This window comes from Mirounga leonina, unplaced genomic scaffold (genome assembly GCF_011800145.1).
Source record: "Mirounga leonina isolate KUSES-001 unplaced genomic scaffold, KU_Mleo_1.0 Mir_180, whole genome shotgun sequence".
NCBI lineage: Eukaryota > Metazoa > Chordata > Mammalia > Carnivora > Phocidae > Mirounga > Mirounga leonina.
The window spans coordinates 26169219-26188896 of NW_023270469.1; the positions used below are offsets into that span (position 1 = coordinate 26169219).

The 19678-nt window shown below is 45.8% G+C and overlaps 1 protein-coding gene across 4 annotated transcripts in view; it reads right to left on the bottom strand.

The window, feature by feature from the left end:
* The window catches only part of CCDC113 (coiled-coil domain containing 113), a 32485-nt gene extending 19120 nt beyond the window's left edge, over window positions 1-13365 (bottom strand). For 2 of the 4 annotated variants that reach the window (XM_035025091.1, XM_035025090.1), the window contains exons 1-6: window positions 13080-13365; window positions 11878-12004; window positions 10720-10881; window positions 7900-8055; window positions 6843-6923; window positions 4309-4464 (exon numbers count right to left, since the gene is read on the bottom strand). In XM_035025091.1, the coding sequence (XP_034880982.1) occupies window positions 4309-4464; window positions 6843-6923; window positions 7900-8055; window positions 10720-10881; window positions 11878-12004; window positions 13080-13180 (783 nt within the window). In that variant the 5' untranslated portion in view covers window positions 13181-13365. The remainder of the gene's footprint in view (window positions 1-4308; window positions 4465-6842; window positions 6924-7899; window positions 8056-10719; window positions 10882-11877; window positions 12005-13079) is intronic. The other 2 variants (XM_035025089.1, XM_035025092.1) reach the window with 2 other exon arrangements.
* Window positions 13366-19678: the final 6313 nt, after the last annotated feature.

Genomic DNA, 19678 nt, shown 5'->3' on the forward strand with positions numbered 1-19678 from the left:
TTCTCAGAATCCTGGTGCCTACATGGTAGGGGAGGTAAAGACCTGCAGAGTGGCCGGACACACCAGGACCCAGATTCTGCCCCATTATTTACTAAAAGAAACTTTGGGCAAGTCCCAGAACCTCTCTAAACTTGGGCTGGTTGCCTCATAGGGCTGTGGAGAGGCTCAAGGGAGATAATGGTGGTAAAGTGTTGAGCAGAGCCTGACACATGGAGAACACTCATACAAATGGCTGTCATTACTGGATGAAGAGAGAGAAACACTCCCCGTGAGCTACTGGCATCCCACTTTACAGATGAAAGAACTGACTCTTTGGAGGGTGAAACAATTGGCCCAGGGTCATAGAGATAAGAGGTTAAGCAGGGTTTGAACCCAGGCAGTCTGACTCCAGGGCCCACAGGCTCCAGCACCACTGACCCTGGAAGGCTCCGTCACGAACTGCCCCCCAGCTTCCTCTTGCATCACTCGCCACTGCCCTTTGGCTCCCCGCCAGGCCCCTGCTTCTCCGATTCGCCCCTTTGCTGCACCTTTGTCTCCCCAGCAGGGAAGGGTCAGCCTGGAGAAGTTGAGACATGGTTTGCTGGGCTGAAGAGTGAGCCAAGTGACAGAAGCCAGTGACTCCGGGGGGATCACTCCACGGACTCTGAGAACACACTCACCCTGCACCAGGCACTGACCAGCACGGCAGCCTAGGCCCTGCCTGCCAGAGGCCGGCTCACAGCCTAGATGGAGGCGCCAGAAGCCATATAAAGCTGCAACTGTGCCTGGCGCTGAGAATATGAGGACAGTGGTCGAGGTTTCCCTGGGGGAAAGGATACTGGAAAGGGAGCTGAAAGGCTGTTGAGTGTGTCTAAGTAAGAGGGGAAGGGAGAACATGCCAAGCTAAGGAAAAGCCTGAGACAGGGGATGCTGGAGCAATATACCCAGGGTATCAAATCTTAGACCAGGCAGAAAACCCTGGAGCCACCTGCCTGGGGACCTCAGGGCATTGGGGGCCATCCCCCTCATTTCTCTTCTCCCCAATCCTCCCTTCTTTAAGGCTCATGTCCTGCTCCACATCCTGCACGACATCGCTCTGCTTAGGAAAGTGCCGTGAGTAAGAGACCAGACTGAGGGGGTGGGCTGCGGGGGAGGGGAGGCAGCACAGGACTCCACTGCAAACCAGAAATTTGGGTGCGGGGAAAGGAGAGCGGAGGGAAGGCATTAACCCCACAATGCAGAGAGCCAAGGCAGGAAAGAATGGAATTGCAAAGGCTACTGCAAGGCAGTCCCTGGCTCTACTGGGGCTGGCCTCTCCAGAAGGTATGAGGAGAGCTATTTGTGATTCTGAGCAGGACGTTGGCCACTTGAGGTGGCTACTTCTGAAAAGGCACTTTAGCTTTCTCTTGCTGTGTACCAAATTACCACAAATTTTGTGGCGTAAAGCAACACCCATTTATTATCTCAGCTTCTATAGGTCGGAAGTCCAGGCACAGTGTGGCTGGATTCTCTGCCCAGGTAGGGTCCCCTGGGGCTGAAATCAGGATGTTGGCCAGGGCTGGCTCTCCTCTGGAGCTGGGGTCCTCTTCCGAGCTCACAGACTTGGCAGAATGCATTTCCTTGAAGTTGTAAGACTGACGTCTCTGTTTCTTTCTAGCTGTGAGCAGGAGGTGGCCCTCAGCTCTTCGCAGTCCCTCTACCTTCAAGCCAGCAGTGGAGAACTTCTCGCCTAGAGAATTCCCTCCATGCTTCAAATTCCTGACTTCCTCTTCCAGACAAAACTCTCTGCCTTTAAAGGGCTCATGTGATTAGGTCAGGCCCATCCAATAATCTCCTATTCTTAACATCAACGATGGCAGAACAGAATCATACTACATAATCATAGAACAGAACAGAACCTAATAATTGAACCCATCATCCCCACAGCGTTGGAGATTGTACTGGGTATATACACCAGGGGGTGGGGAGTCTTGGGGGACATCCTGGAATTCTACCTACAACAAGGGACTAGTTTACATGGGGATCACTAGTTTACAGTCAGTTAGGACTGACACATCATGGCTGCCATCACACGCTTATATTTTACCAGATTCCACGAGGCAGGGCTTGACAGCATAAAGATGGAGATAAAGGTGCCCCTTTGGCTGAAGCTCACGCACCAAACTCACAGAAGAGACCATGTCTGTCTCCTTCATACCTATATCCTCAGCACTTAGCCCGGTGCCTGGCACTCCACAGGTCCTTGTATGTTTGGTAACATTTATTCTGTATATGCGCTGCTGAAGCAAACACATTGGTAACAGTTATTGTGCATGCTTTCACAAGGTCTTAGAGATGGGTATTTGATATTCATATGAAAGTGGTCCCTCCTGCCACCCTCCCATCCCCTAAACACACACCTCAATTGCTAGCAGCTCACTTGACAATACTGGCTGAGGACTTGCTTGGCCAGGCACTGTGCTCAGTGCTAGGAACACAGCAGAGACCAGCTGGAGCTCTATCCTGGTGGCGAGTCACAAAAACCTGCCTCTGACCCATGGTGCCTAGTGGAATCCCCATTCAAACCCTGGTGAGGCCTGACTCCAAAACTCTGCCTCCATTTCTCCCAGAAGACCTAAGAACTGACACACAGAAGAAATGAGCCTGCTTCTCCCTCCACCCGTCGCTGTGTCCACCGGAGGACTCCTGTAGGCATCTCCTCCCGAGCTCCACCATCTGCTTACTATTATTTGAAACAGGCCTACAGGCACGATGACCCCTGGGATCCTGCCTGGAGAAGCTCCCATTCTACGCACTGTGGCCCATGTTGCTGCTGCATGGGTATCGCAAACAATCTGTCCTCTGCGTTTAGACCTGTCCTAAAGAGCTCAGGCCCTGGACCTGGCAGTTTCATTTTACAAACCAGTAGCTCCACTCCAAACCCCTGGCTTTTCCACACAAGACCAGACAGGCCCTGTGCTACTTAAGTTGATTCCACAGGATACGATCAAGATCCAATGCCATGTAGCCACATACTACCCAGCTCTCCAGCCAACGAAGGCTCAAGTCACGGGGACCGGCTTCATCTTGAAATTACAGTGATCAGATAAGCTAACTACTGATAGGATGAGATCAAAGTGGAAGATCTGTTGCAGACGGAGAACACATGAATTTCAAAATGCCAGCATGATGTTATCTATGCGCTTTATGCCAGGGACGGGCAGCTGGGTTAGGTGGGACACGCACTGGACTAGGAGCCTCAACCCTGTCAAAAACTTGTTGCTTGAAGTTGGCAGTTACTCTCTTTGGACTTCAGGTTTTTCATTTGTAAAAGGAAAGTGCTGGACAAACGTAATAGTCTAATCTAAACACTTCCAAATTTACGTTTTAAACTGACACTGTGTGGGCCGAATGAAGACCACCTGTGAGTTACCTAAGCCTGTAGCCACCCCTGTCCTGCAGGCACTAGGCCAGGGGTCAGCCACCTTGCTCTGTAAAAGGCCAGATAGCAAATATTTACGTTTTGTGGGCCGAGAGGCAAAACTGAGGATATTATGTAATTATATTAACAAAAGAAAAATATAAATTTCCACACATTTTGTTGATGGAATTCAAAATATAATCATTAAGTACATTTTGGAATACAGGTCTACTAATGAGAAGAATGGAATTTCTGGGGGAGAAACCAATTTTGTTTAATTAGGTTTCAAAGGTAGCATTCTCTATCAAATTGGTTACAAATATCCTTCTGTAAAAACCATTCTTAGTTCACAGGCCAGTGGGCAGGATACACTGGCCCACAGTTAGCTGACTACTGCGTTATACAATTTGCTAGCAGGGTGGCTGGGCATTTATGGCTGTGGTCCCTGCTTAATTATTAATAGTACCTCTCTCTCTCCCAAAAGGGTTCTGTGTGGATGAGGAATCATATATTAGTTTTCTGATTTTTAGCTAAGAGAGTTTTCTTCTGGAGGGTTTTAAGCAGGGAAGTGCTTCTTACAGGCCTAAATTAAACAGGGCCCTAAATGTGGTTAGTTCTCAAAACTCACTGTGCATAAAAAACACTGGGGGCATTAAAAAAAATAGATGCATGGCCCTCACGCCATAATTCAACTGGTCAGGGTTGGACTAGGGTGTTTGTATATTTTCAAAAATGCAATGCACAGCTGGGTTGCAGGAACACTCAGAGTATTTGAGGAGAATGGCTTTGTCAAGAGAAATCAGGGAGCAACAGTAGACGGAAGGACCCAAGCCCTTGTGTCGCACCTCAGCGGTGCATGGCAACCTCACTGTGGCTGGATAGGTGGGTGTGGGAGGCCTCGGGGACCTGGGCATCAGGGCGGACCTTACTTTGTATGTGTTGAGGACCTGCAGGGTGTTTCCAGATGCCAGCTTTAGCTGGATCAGTTCTTGATTCTTTGCTTCGATGGTCTCTAAAAACTGAGCATTCTCAATCTTCAGCTGCTGAAAATCAACCTCATGGAGAGCCTCGCCCACCTCTTCCTTCTATAGCTCAGAAAGAAGAAAGAAATGATGTGAGGTTGTGACTTCAGAATCTGACTCACACCTTGCAGTTACCGATGAGATTCTGAAAGTCAGTCATCATTCAGTCATTCAACAAACATGGGTGGGGGATCTGCTTGGTGCCAGGTATGGTGCAGGGCACTGGGGTGGAAATCTGAATAAATACAATACCCCCTGGCCTCAAGGAGCACATATTCAACCAGGGTTCACAGACAGGTCGCGGTGTGGTGTAGTGGGAGGGGCAGAGGACACACGGAAGCCCCTCAGCCAGGCCAGAGAAGAAAAGCTTCCCACTTAAAAGGTAGTATCTAAACAGGGCTATGAAAGAAGAATAAGAAGGAGACCATATAAAAGTTATTTTTACCCTGGAAAACCCAGGACCAGCAGCCCATAAATTCCCTTCCTGTGATCACATGACATTTCTGTACTGTGGTTGTATCAGGGTACTGGGTTCCCTCCCCAACCTGGCCTGCCTTACCTGCCCCACCAGGTCTAGGCCATCTTACATTGGTGGTAGGCAACAGCCAAACCCAGGAACTGTTCCTCAGCCCCGTGCTCTACCCACGCAATACTACCTCCAAGGAGGCTTCTTCCCTTTCCCCTAAACCAACACAACAATTTCCTTAAGTCCCAGTAATGACCCATCCTCCAGCTTAAACACTCCTAGGAGGAGAATCCCCCACTGTGGCTCTGTGGTCCCTGCTGCCATTGCCCCTGGCTAGCAGTGACGCATCCCACCTTTTCCTACCACCCCCACTCCCCGCTAGCCTGTGAGCTCCTGAGGTCAGGACCACCTCAGTGTCAGCTCTGTGCAGCAATGGCTTAGGCTAAAAGTCATCCATCTCCTCCCTCCCTCACACTTAAATCCCCTCCTCAGGATGCCTGAGCTTGCATGAAGCCCGGAGTACCAGGAACTCTCTATCTGGAGGCCACTCCTCTCTACTTTCTTACACTAATCTCATAATCTCAAATCTCCTTCAATGACATGGCCACCCCGGCCTTCACTCCACTGGGGACCTCCAGAGCTGTGCGTGCTCTCCTCCCCACAGCCCGTGCTCTTGGAGCTAGCAGCTAGCCCTCCTGAGTCTGCTTGGGCCCATCAGCCCCAGGTCCTCTCTGATGGTCTCTCCGTTCCCCTTGCTCTCTGGCTCCCTCTGGGTGAGCCCTAGGTTACCAATTCTTTCAAGAGTACAGCTCTCACGGAGACGTGGTGCTCCAGGTAGGGCTACGCGGAATGAGAGGAGCAAGCCCACCCCTTTCTTGGGCGGGGGGGCCCTGTGGTTCTCTGGGTGCAGCCCAGGCCACAGCATTGCCTCCGGCTGAGCGGACTTTATCAGGTACTCTACGGTTAAGCCAGCTGCTACCTGTGCAGACCTGATCCTGGGGATCAAAATGGAGGAGCTTACATTTGTGCTCAATCACTTCACGTTGTTGAAGCTGTCCCAGTTTGTCTTTCAGGATCCCAAGTCAATCAGGCAATAGTTCCAGACTCTGTCGTTGTCAGTGGCCGCCTCTAATGCACAAGCTGTCGGTGCCCATGTTCGAGTTAATTCGAGGGAGGGAGCCGTGTAATCACACTTGAGAGGCCCCGTGCCCGGTCTGCTTACTGCGTTTAATTAGGAGCCTTTAGTCGGCTGCACAGGCAACCAAAGCACACTCAAACTGTGCCACCCAGGCCATACTCACCAAAAAAGGTCAACAAGTATGTCACGAGGGTCTTTTAAATTCAAGCCAACTTCGTCTACAGATGTGCCAGCACCAGAACTGTAGGAGCTTCCTATCGCGGCTGTGACAAATTACCACAAACTCCGTGGCTTAACGCAAAAATCGATTATCTTACAGCTCATGAGGTCAGAAGTCCAAAATGGTTCATGGGGTTAAACTCAAGGAGTTGGCAGAGCTGCATTTCTCCTGGAGGCCCTGGAGGAGAATCTGCTGCCTTGCCTTTCTCAGCTTCTAGAGGCTGCCTGCTCTCTTTTGTTCATGATCCCTTCCTCTATCTTAAAAGTTCATCACTCTGATCTCTGCTTCCAGTATCCCATCTCTCTCTCCTGTCTACCTATTACAAGGACCTTTGGGATTATATTGGGCCCATTTAGATAATCCAAAATAATCTTCCTTTGAATCAGGGGGAGATTATTTTAAGATAATCTCAAGATCCTTGACTTAATCACCTCTGCAAAATTCTTTTGCCATGTGAGATAACAGATACACAGACTTCAGGGATTAGGACATGGACATCTTTGGGAATGAGTTGTTCTACCTTCCATGGTAACGAATGAACGAATATACAAATGAAAGAGGAAGGAAGAAGGAAGGAAGGAAGGAAGGAAGGAAGGAAGGAAGGGCCAGCCACATACCTGCCTCAACTGTAAAAGCATCTTTTTCCTCTGCACTTTGAGAGAAACATTTTTCAAACGTAATTTATCCTTCATATTATCCTAAAAAAGACAAGTAAATTTTAATCCACTTTTCTTTGTCTTCCCTGTTGGTTTGAAAAGTTGGTAGGTCTGGGGCTACAAACTAAACCTTGAGCCCTAACATTCAGTCACTTATTTTTAGGTCTTTTTACATTTACCCAAGCTGGCATTGCTGTAACACTTCACTCATGACAGGGGCTCCTGGGTGGCTCTCAGGGTCCTGGGATTGAGCTCCGCATTGGGCTCCCTGCTGAACAGGGGAGTCTGCTTCTCCCTCTCCCTCTGCCCCTCCCCCCACTTGTGTGTGCTCTCTCTCTCTCTCAAATAAATAAATAAAATCTTAAAAACAACAACAACAACAACACTTCATTCATGACCAAGAAGCAGAGGTAACTAGGTCTGCTCTGTGTAAATTCTCTACTGCTTTTAAATTTGATAATTTGGGTATATAGTTTGGATATAGGGGTCATTCCTGACAAAATGACCTTATGATCCTTTGGTCTTTTATTCTCTTGGTAGTTTACATAATTTTCATCACTTATAACATGTTAAGATTAGTAACCCTACCTATATCAAGGATCCAAAGCTCGACATGCTACAAAATCTCTGAAAGTGAAGGAACATTTTATATCTCATTGTTATAATAATGGAACTTAAAGAGCTTGAGATTTACCTGTACCCTCCATAGAGTCACCTGACTAGATAGACTCACACCACTTTTCTCTAGAAAACATCAGATCTTGAAACAAACAGCAACAATAAAAAAGAAAAAAAAATCAGTCTGAGATACTATTAATATTCACCTGGCCTGATTGATTTTAGCCTTGATAAACATGCATTTTAAGACACACACTTCATGGGTTGCAATAAATCTCCACGTGTGGACGACATTTATGGTAGGCCAAATGGAGTGGGGCTGTGTCACATGGATCATTTTTATGTCTTCATCCTATGAATCTATTCTCCCTTTCTAAGCTCCAGCCTCCTGCCAACTCACCCTCCGGCGGTTCATGTCCTCAATGTACTTCATCACTTTCTGAGTGGCCAAAATACTCCCTTTCTTCTTGTTTATGGTTTTTAGAATATCTTTTTTAAACTCATGCACTGCTTTCTGAACTTCAGCCCATCGAATTTCGGCTTCCTCAATGATAGCCTGGAGGAGTCAGCACAAAGAAAGAACAGTTTCCAAAAATCCTCAGGGACATCTCCCTCTAAGGAAACCTAAGTTCTCAGGCCTCTTTGTGTCCTAATACATAATGTTTCTTCTTAGCCTTAGAAATATATCTCTAAGATACACCTTTGACTATATGAATGTTATTATTAAAAAGCAGGCCTTGGGGCGCCTGGGTGGCTCAGTCTGTTGAGCGTCTACTTTAGGCTCAGGTCATGATCTCCAGGTCCTGGGACCAAGCCTCATGTCATCGGGCTCCCTGCTTAGCAGGGAGTCTGCTTCTCTCTCTCCCTCTGCCCCTCCCCCGTGCTGGGGCACTCTTTCTCTCTCAAACAAATAAAAATTTTTTTTAAAAAGCAGGCCTCAAAAAAAAGGGGGCATCCGTAAGAAGGGGGTGAATAAATAAAAACAGGGCCTCACGCATCTCTACATATATTTCCATATCTGAAATATTACTTATCCACTAAAAATTATAACATTAATATAATGTGATAGGATAGGATAGGATATAAAAAATAATCTGGAAAGATATACACCAAAACATTAGCCACAGTCACATCCGGAGAGACAGATGACCAGGGAGACCAACACTCTTAATATATATATACTTCAGTAATTTGAAAGAAGATGGTATCAATGAATACATGTATTGACATGGAAAGACAGTAAATGCAAAATACAATTTACAAAATAATATAATACTTTTTATAAAAAAATTCATATATACCTAGAAAATAATCTAAACTCTAGGAGATAAACACCTCTAGGTAGATTGTGGATTCTTACAAATGTTCTTTTAGCTTATCTCTACATTCAAATCTTGCTACAACATAGACTGTCTTTAAATAAGAAAACACACACACACGTCATCTGAAAGAATAAAATGAAAAGGCATCTGTAGCTGCACAGCAAATCACCTTAGTCCCAGCTTTGTCCCTGGGCACCAAGAAGCGAAAGCATCTTCCTTCATTGGCCAGTCTCTGCCCTCCCCATGGTCTTCACGTGCCTGAACATCAATCCACCATAACTGCCACTTTCAACAGGTCACTCACTCTCCCGCTCAGCCATCCTCATTGGGGTCCTGCTTTCTAAGGCATCAAAGATAAACTCCCCTGCCTGGCTCTCAAGGTCTCACAGCCCCAATTTCCTCATACAGCCCCCAAATCACACCAGCCCCCTCGATATCTTGGACTTGCCACGTTCATTCCCACCTCCACTTCCTTGCTCATGTCATTCACCTGACCTAGGGTGCCCTTCTTTTCCTAGTCCTCTACTTTATTTCTCATTATTCTTCAAGACCATGCCAAGCCCTATGTATAGCCCCACCTCTTCAAAAAAGTCTTCTTTGGCCACTCTATCCCACATTAACATGTTATAATTCAACAATGCATGTTTGGCAAGAGAAAGAAGGAGGGGGGAGGGCACAAAGAAGGGAGAGAGGGAAGGAAAGTTAGGTTTATGTGGTACAGATGATTCTACCAATAAAGACATGAGTCTACTGATCTATCCCTCTGGAGGCAATGAGTGTGAGTCTGTGTGCCCACATTTAGAAATAGAAAAATTTCTAAATAGAACAGAAATATTTGTTCTTCATACAATAATGCTCTCCAATGCAAGCCAACAACTCCATCCATGGGCAACTGAACTAACAGTGATGTTTCTTCTCTGGAGGAAAACTGACCGTTATTGGTCTCCAACAAGACATGGACCATGGTCATGAGTGCTGCACCCAGAAAGCGATTTAAAGATTTTTCATCCAACTCACTGACTTAAACCCCAGACTCCTTATATTATTAAGGAATTACCATACATTTTTAAGTGAATTCATGCTTATTATGGTTATTTTTTTTAAAGAATCCATATCTTAGGGGCACCTGGGTGGCTCAGTCAGTTAGACATCTGCCTTTGGCTCAGGTCATGATCCCAGGGACCCAGAATTGAGCCCTGCATCAGGCTCCCTGCTCAGCAGAGAGCCTGCTTCTCTCTCTGCCCCTCACCCAGCTCATGCTCTCTCTCTCTCTCTCACACTCTCTCTCTCAAATAAAATCTTAAAAAAAAAGAATCCATATCTTAGAGACATATACTGAAATATTTATAGATAAATGATATATTGAGGTGTCACTTCATAATAGCCCAGTGGCCTATCATGAGGGAGAAGTTGGGATATGGAGGAAACAAGGGTGGCCATATGTTCGTGGCTGTTGAGCACACAAGGGTCCATTGTGCTAGCCTCTCTATATGGGTGCATTTTTGAAATTTCCCATTTAAAAAAGTTTAGGGGTGCCTGTGTGGCATAGTCGGTGAAGCACCTGACTCCTGGTTTCAGCTTAGGTGGTGATCTCAGGGTCGCGAGATCGAGCCCCGTGTCAGGCTCCGCGCTCGACGCGGAGTTTCCTTGAGATTCTCTCTCTCCCTCTCCCTCTGCCCCTCCCCCCTGCTCTCCCTCCCTCTCTGTCTTTCAAATAAATAAATAAATGTTTAAAATTTGTTGTCTCCTCAAGCAGGTGGGAAGTTCCTTAAAAGTAGGCCTTAAATTTGTCTTCTCCTACTTATGTTTCTTTCAAAATAATAAAAATTAAATGAACATTCTCTATGAGGTGGAAGTGGGGAGCCCAGGTAGGGTGGGCTACAGAGAAAACAGTATACCTCATGATGCTGCAGGTCTCGTTCAGCATTTGCTCTCATGTGCCTTATTTCATCCTTCATGTCTTCCAGCTCCTTTTGTACAAGCTCACATTTTTGGTCGCAACTGAGGCCTATCACACGGTCCATACCTATGCGGGATTTGGATCTACGCCTACCTCGTAACTGCAACACAAGGAAAACCAAGCCATTGTCAGGTAGGAATTGATGCTCAAGTTGGGCATCAAAATGACTACTGAGACCTGCTAGAAATTACTTTGAGTGACAGCCAGGGAGAACAAACTCAGTGTGAAAGGATTCGGGATATTAGGCCCAAGGTGATGTTTTATTTCACAAGTCAGCCTAAGGTCCTGTGCTAAAGAATTCAAAGGCTTATGTTGGATAATGAACTGAAAATAAATAAGGGAAAGTGTCTTGAGGGTGTGGAAGGACTGTGAACCTGCTATAGACTAGCATTCAAGTCAGTGTCAGGGGAAGTCCAGAGCTCAATGCTTCCTAAACTGAACACAGAAGAGAAATTGCTATCTGGGGGCATAGTATTAAGCAAAAAACAAAACAAAACAAAAAAAACACACAACCAAACAGACAAAAATATTTTGATTCCCTACACATTTAAGCCAAAGGTCGCCAGCAGATGGCCCAAGGGAACGTGTGGGCCTAAAGAGGAGATTGGCCCTCAAAAGACAGATCTACATCCAGTTTTAAATTTTCAAAAATTAATTACCCACATTTGAAAATCAGGAGAGTCCACTGAAATCTAGATTTCCAGCTTCTCTTGTAAAATCAGCTGCTCTGGCAATACCAGGCCACCTGGTTGGACTTTTAGACGAGTGAGGAACTCTCCCGTGTCCACAGCAGACCCACTTCACTCCTATATGTGGCTAGCTAGGCCCTGCAAACATTTGAGTCCCCCAATTTAAGGGAATTATTTCAAACAAAGATATTCTGGGTGAGTCAATCCACTATTAATTGAAATTGATTCCCTTCACACTCACTTGAAAGAGAACCTTGGGAGGGAAGGAAGAATCAAAAGTAGAACAGGAAGAAAATCACATGCCCCTCCGCCAAAGAAATACACAAAGACCAAAGGCAGATACAAAATACCACTTGCATCTAAAGGGACAAACAAAATAAAAGAATTCTTAGGTCTCCACAGTGTACCTGTGCAAATTCTGCTCCTGATATTTTAATTTCTGATAATCGTGGATGTCGCTGATCTCCGGGCTCCAGTTTATTATAATATTTCTCAAACATCTCTGTCTCAGTTTTGAGAGCAGAGTTTCCATAGCTGCAAGACAGACGGTACCTAAGTAAGTACTACTAACAAGAGTTTAAATCCCAAATAACTAGTATTTAACACTTAATATGACCTACATATGACCTTCTGCGAGACACTTAACATCTGTAAAATGGGAATAATAACAGCACCTATTATTTAGGGTTGCATTAAGGAATGCAAAGCCTTTACAACAGTGCCTGGCACACAGTAAGTGCTATTTAAGTGTGTGATTTTTAAAAAATGTTTAATGAGCCACAAAGTTGAGAGAACTGGGATTATATTGAAAATTGTTGCTGAGATGAAGCTACAAGTTCCACCTTCCAGTATCCTCTAACCCATTTGTGAAATTCCTTCTGAACTACTACATGCTTGAGATTACTACATAGGCACAATCTTCGGATGTTTCTTTGGTTTGTTTCTCAGCTGTTCTTCCCAGCACCAGAGAGATGAAGTATCCACAAGAAGTGTATTATAAACGGTGGGAAAGCTTTGAACAGATGGTTTTTAAACAACTAGAGATGACAACTAGAGTTTATCCTGTATGTGCCTGCCAAGATTTTGACCTTTTTAGCTTTTCCATATATATAACATACAGGTTATGCGTGCATGTATACATACATATATGAACAGCTTGGATATTTTCATATATTACTGAGTGAATTCCTGTAGGCTGAATTTTAAGATAATGGAAAAGGTTCAATGGAAAGGCCGAGAAATCAAAACGCCTTTTCTTTTCTTTTCTTTTTTTTTTTAGCATATCATGCCCCGAGTGTCAGCTGTGGAGTCGTACCTGCGTCTGAATCCCGGCACCACCGCTGACTAGGAAGGTGACTTAACCTCTGTGTCTTGGTTCCTCACCCACTTTCTAGGGCTACTGTGCCATTATAGAAGGTCCTACGTGCAAAATAATTGGCGCATAACAAGTAGTCAAAAAATTGCAGCTATTAGTAATATTACCGCAGTTCTGATCTAAACTATGTATAGACATATAGAAGGTACATCTATTCAGCTGCTAGAACGGGATACGCCGTGAGACCAAGAAGTACAATTGACCTCTGAACCTCCAGAAGCCGGCCGGCCGTACCTGAGCTCTTCCACCAGCCCACACAGCTGGATAACAGGCAGCTCGTTCTCCTCCCCGCCCTGCAACTCGCTGACAGGGGTCTCAGAGTCCTCATCAGTCATGACTCTGCCCAAGTGGCCCTGGGCCACTGCTCAGTGAAGCCAAGAGCGCCGTGTTCCAGCGGCCGAGCGTCACGCGGCCTGCGACCTAGCAGAGCGTTGCCGGAGCGACCGGACGCGTGCGTGAGGGGCGGGGCTTCCAGAGGCTCCGCCCAGCGCTGCTCCACCCACCTCCGTGCTGACTAGAGCGCAGACGCTTCTTCACATGCTAATACTAGCAGCTACTGTTTGCTCCGCACTTACTAGGCCCTTGGCACCGTGCTAAGCATAATTTATGCAAACCCTTGCAACAACCTTGTAATATTATCTATTATTCTGCTTATTCTCCAAATAGAGGAAACAGACCCAGAAAGTTAATTGGATTTGTCGGAGTGTCTGCCTTCCCCTACCTCACTGTGAGGCCTCTACTCCATTCACCCTCTGGTGCTTCATACGTTCTAACTGCAGTTTCTCTCAATCCCCACGTCCTGCATTCCGAGAAGGAAAAAAACTGGTTGATTATTAAATGGCATAAATTCAAGAGACATCCCTAAATAGGGATTACATCCTGGGGGAATGTATGAAACAGACAATTCCAGCTCTCACTTCCAGTTAAATGAGGAAAAGAGCCCCTAAACCCACTGTTGCTAGTGGAGTGAGGATAGCAACACTGTCTCGCCTAACACGTTTTCATAATCATCATCTCATTTAATCCTCAAAACGGTCTTATGAAATGGGTATCATTTTACAGATCAGGAACTGAGCAATAGAGTAGCTTAGGCGAGTTGTCCGTGGTCACACAGGAATGGAATCCAGCTCTGACAGAACCCCAAATTCATGCTGTTAACTTCCACACTGATGTGCGTCATGGCAACGATAGGCAAGGCAGCAGCGTAGTTTTCTGTCTGCTCCCACCCGGATGGAAGAGGGCAAAGGGCAGAAGGGGGCAATCTTCTCTGAGGTGGAGGTGGGCACTGGATGTGGTTAGAAAGCAAGCTTTGATAAACTGCTTGGAGTGGCGGTCAGCCACCTTCTCCCACCAAGGGACATGCCTTAGCAACAACATATAGTCACTAAACTCTAAAGAAAGGCTTTTGTTTTTTTGCATGGGGTGCACAAATTGGGGGCCAGAGTGGAATTATTGGAGATGATAGCAGAGAGGCTGAGCCCTGCCATCACCTTCTCTCTACTGGTAGGCCTCCCCAGGAGCAATGCAGACCACATTTAGAAATACTTCATATGCTCATATACCAGGTGATACAAATAGATGCCAGCCCCAAAAGGGCCTGGGGCAAGAAAGGACTCTGCTGCAGGTCCAGGCTATGGTGCAAACAGCCCTGTCAATTGCACTATATGATAGAGCAGGCCCTACAGTGTTGGAGGTATCAGTGGTGGGAAAAGATGCAGTGTGAAGCTTAAAGCAAGATCCAGTGGAGGGACCACAATGCAGGACTTGGGGTTTTGGAAAAAGACCATGATGTCCACAGGAGGAAATTTCACGCCTTTGGAAAAACAGCTCCTGGCCTGTTACTAGACCCTGGTAGAGATGGAATGCTTAAGCATGCATCCAGCCCTGATCATTGTGACCTGGGTTGTGTTGGATCCACCGAGGCATAAAGTTGGACAGGCCCAGCTTCAGTCCATCGTAAAATGGAAAAGTTCTGTCCAGGATCAAGTCCCACTAGGACCAGACAGCATGAGTAAGCTGCATGAGCAGGAAGTCCAAGCCAACTTGTCATCCACCACACTTGCACCAGCTTAGACTCATGACCACATTAAGGGAGGGGAGAGGGTCACGACCAGCTAAAAAGGAGGGAAAAGCCTGAGCTTGGTTTAGAGATGGGCTGGCTTAGAATGTGGGTACAAGTCAAACATGGAGGGTGGCTGCATCACAACCACATTCGTGGGAGGCCCTGAAAGACAGTAAAGCAGGAAAATCTTTTCAAGGGGCAAAGCTGTGAGTGGTTCACCTGGTCATCTATTTTGTATGGAAGGAGAAGTGATCTCAGGTGAGAAGTGGTTACAGGGACTCATCTAATGGGCAACTTTGGCTTAGGGACTCCCCATCTGCCTGGCTGAAATGCTGTTAGATGCTATCATCTGAGAAATTTCCTCTCCAATCCTCCCTCTTTTCTTTCCGTGACCTGTATTATGGTCTGAACACTCTCACTGGCTACTCCAGCTTCATCTCCTTTGTCCATCACAGGCATTTCCCCCATTAAATAAATTTCTTCTTTTGAATTCCATCTTGGCTTAGAGGACCTGAACTAATCCAAATAATAAATTTCCATCATAAAGATATTATTCAAATTGAGCTAACAACATAGTACATGTATGAACTGAAATCTGCAGTTACCAAAAAAAATACCTTGCTCTTTGCACTCTGTTTCACTGCATTACTTTTTAAATTGTGGTAAAAAACACATAACATAAAATTTAACAACCATTTCTAAGTGTGCAGTTCAGTAGTGTTTAGTATATTCACATTGTTGTGCAACCAATCGCCAGAGCTTTTTTATGTTGCAAAGCTGAAACTCTGTACCCATTAAACAATAACTCTCCATTCCCCGCCCTCCTCCCAGCCTCTGCCAACCATCATTCTACGTTCTGTCTCTAAGCCCTTTGTGACTGCTTTAAATTCCTCATATAAGCTCAATCAGAAAGTATTTGTATTTTTGTGACTGGCTTTTTCACTTAGCATGATGTTCTCGAGGTTCATTCATATATAGCATGTGTCAATTTCCTTCCTATTAAAGGCTGAATAATATTCCATTGTATGTACATACCACATTTTGCTTCTCTATTCAGATGAATGGACACTTGGGTTGCATTCATAGTGCTTTAAGTTTTAAACACAAATAAACACAAAATTTCAAAACTTATTAAGTAGTACACTGTTCAATATTTAAATGTGTGCAGTGTATTGTATGTCAATTATACCTTAGTAAAGCTGTAAAGCAACCAAGCAAACAAACACACTCTCTTCTCTACCCCAGCCTTATACATCAAAACACCTACTCAGTAGCTGCACTCAGATGTGTAGTGAGCATGTCAAACTTGACATACAGCCACTAAACTCATCATTTTTCTCCTCCCTCCAAATCTGCTTTTCACCCATTCTTCTCCATCTCAATAACTGGCAACTCCATCCTTCCAGGGATTCAGGCCAGAAAACAGGGAGTAATCCCCAATTACCCTTGACTCCCCTCTTTTTCTCACCCTTATATTGGAACTGTGAGCAGATCCCACTGGCTGTGCATTCAGAATAAATCTAGAACTCTGCTCATTACTATGACCACCCTAGTCCAACCTACCATCATCTTTTGCCTGAATTATTGTAGTTGACCCCTCACTGTGCAGTTTGTTACATGTCAGTCATACCCCTTATAAAACCTAGGGTGAGGAGGAGAAAACACTACCTATTTGCCAAATTTTCACCCCTTTTGTACTTCACCTCCTTTGGGTCTTTGCTTAAATTAGTATCTGCAATGAGTCTCTCTTCATCACCGTTGGTAAAATTAAGCCCCCTTCCTACCCCCTTCTCCACCCCACCCTTGGTATTCTCTATCCTTTATTTTTCCTGTAATGCTTATCATAAATAAATTACCGTATATGTTATTTATTCTTTTTTAAAAAAGATTTTATTTATTTAGTTTGAGAGAGAGAACGTGCAAACGGGGAGGGGTAAAGGGAGAGAGAGAATCTGAAGCAGACTCCCTCCTGAGCATGGAGCCCGACTCAGGGCTCAATCCCACAACCCTGAGATCATGACCTGAGCTGAAATCAAGAGTCGGAGGACGCTTAACCAACTGACCCACCCAGGTGCCCCTTACCGATTAACTTTTTTAAAGATTTATTTATTTATTTATTTGACAGAGAGAGAGATAGCGAGAGCAGGAACACAAGCAGGGGGAGTGGGAGAGCGAGAAGCAGGCTTCCTGCCGAGCAGGGAGCCCGATGCGGGACTCGATCCCAGGACCCTGGGACCATGACCTGAGTCGAAGGCAGACGCTTAACGACTGAGCCACCCAGGCGCCCCCGATTAACTTTTTAAAAGATTTTATTTTATTTTATTTATTTATTTATTTATTTATTTGAGAGAGAGCACGCGTGAGCATGAGCAGGGAGGAGGGAGAGGAAGAGGGAAAGAACCCCAAGTAGACTCCTTGCTGAGTGTGGAGCCCAATGCAGGCGCCATCTCACGATGAGATCATGACCTGAGCCAAAACCAAGAGTCAGACCGCTTCACCAACTGAGCCATGCAAGCGCCCCACTTATTCATTTATCTGTCTTTCCTCCCCAGTCCCACCCTACCCCTAGCAACTAAAATATAAGCTCCACGGGGGCAGGGAATTTTGTTCGTTTTGCACACAACTTTATCCCCAGGACCTAAAACAGCATCTGGCATATAGTAGATGCCTGATATTTGTTAAATAAATGCAAGAATGCGAAGGCAAGACTATGAGGGGTTTAAGAGCTCAGGGTCTGGGATCAAACAGATTCAGGATGGAATCTGGGCATAGTCATTCCATTGTTGTATGAGTGACTCTGGGCAAGTCCCTCATCACCTCCGTCCCAAGGTCTCTTCCTTCAGAGAAAGGTCAATAAATGGGATAAATACCTAGCTCATGGGCAGCCAGGGAGATTAACTAAGGCAGAGGGGAGGTTTAGAAGAGAGGTGACAGAAGATGTCATTCTTGATCTAATTCTGACACTGCATTGCCACTGTCTTTACTCCCACCTGGGAGGGGACAGTAAACCTTGGGGACCAGCAGGGAGGCCATTGAGCTAGCACCAAGTTGAGAATTTCTAGACACTAGGGAGGAAAGCTAAGTCAACTGGGCATGCCTCCCTCTTCTGGGCTTAAATCAGATGTCAAATCCTCCCCTGAGGTGGGCTGGTAAGGAAGGAGAGGTGGAGGCTGCTCCCAAAGACAACCTTCCATGCTCAACCCCTTTTACCTCCTTCCATTTGTAATCCAGAATCCAGCCTTGCCAGATAAATGACAGTAGGTTCCTCTCCCCAGGATGGGTGGGTGTAGCTGGTCTCAGAAAGCATTTGCTTCTTCACAAGAGCACCGCCAAACTCAGCCATCTGACTGCCAGCTTCCCTGGCTCTCCCTGCACACTCACATCCCCACCCCACCCCCCACCATCTATGCCCTTCAAAAAGCCAATTAAAGCACATAATCTCCTCACACCCCTTGTGAGCACCAGTTAACTGGACAGCTTGTTTTCAGAGGAAATAAATTACTAGATTCAATTATCTTTCAAGGATATCTCCTTTTTCTTGCCCCCTATAGAGTCCTGGCAATTTAGCAAGCAAAATTGGTTGGCTTTGAAATAAACATTTAGGATACAAAAGATGGAGTCAATATGTTCAGGCTTCCTGCACATGACCAAAGAGTTCACACAAATATAGCCCACCATCACATCAACTCCTCACCTGTGCTGCTTGCTGATTCTACCTCTGCCCCCTTCACATCAGCACCCCTCCATCTTTGTGCTGGTGTATTTTCCACTCCTGCAACCCTATCCCTCCATCCTCTATGCCCTGGGAGACTAGTTCCTGTGGACTCCATTTCCCAGGCTCCCTTGCTGGCTGACTTCCTGCAGGCTTCAACCAATGAGAGGCACCCACAGGAGACAGGAGGGTGGGAAGAGAGAGCATCTGGGGGATTTCTTCCCTGCTGCTTGCCTGCTTGAGCACCACAGTCCTGGTGGGGCATAACCCCTCTGTGACCACACCTTCTGTCTGGCATCCCCTCAATCACAGTACCAGCCATTGATAGACACTGGTTTCACCATCCCTTCCCTTCCTTTCATATCTAAAGTGCTGCTGGTCCCTGGATACCTCACCATCCTTGTTGGTTCCTTAGCTCTGCCCACATGAGTGTAAATAGTCCCTTCACTAAGGTTGAACTGAGTGGAATTCCATTTCATTAGTCAGTGGAATTCTGACTAATAAATACAACTGGACTCCACCTTCCTGAAGAGTTCATTTCAGCTCCCAAAACTATCTGCCCAGTAGCCACAGATGTTTGCTGTGAAGATATCCTTGGGAGAGACAATTGTTAAATATGAAGATACTCAAAACAGTAGGCCATCAGCTCCCTTTCTATGAGTCAAGTCTTGTTAGGCAGGTAGTATCAGATATCTAAAAGAAGTGGGAAAGGGAGTAACTTAGAGGTGGGGGAGTCAGGAGAGGAGTGGTTTAGTTGGTTAGGGTTCCAGGCTGGCTTGGCTACTGGCCACTGAACTTGGATAAGTCACTCTGTTTTTGTCCCTCAATTTCCACCTCTGTAAAATGAGGATGACATATTTTAAGTGACTACCCTATGCATTTTACAAGTGTATTTTCAGGCTGAAATGAGATGGAGGAAGAAAAAGTAGTAGTTTGGAAAGTATGACACTAAGATGGGGACCCAGCAACTCTTCCATCTGGAAGGAGCCACAACCCCAGTTTGACAACCATCTGTAGTAGATTTTTTTAGAATTTTTTATTGTTATGTTAATCACCATA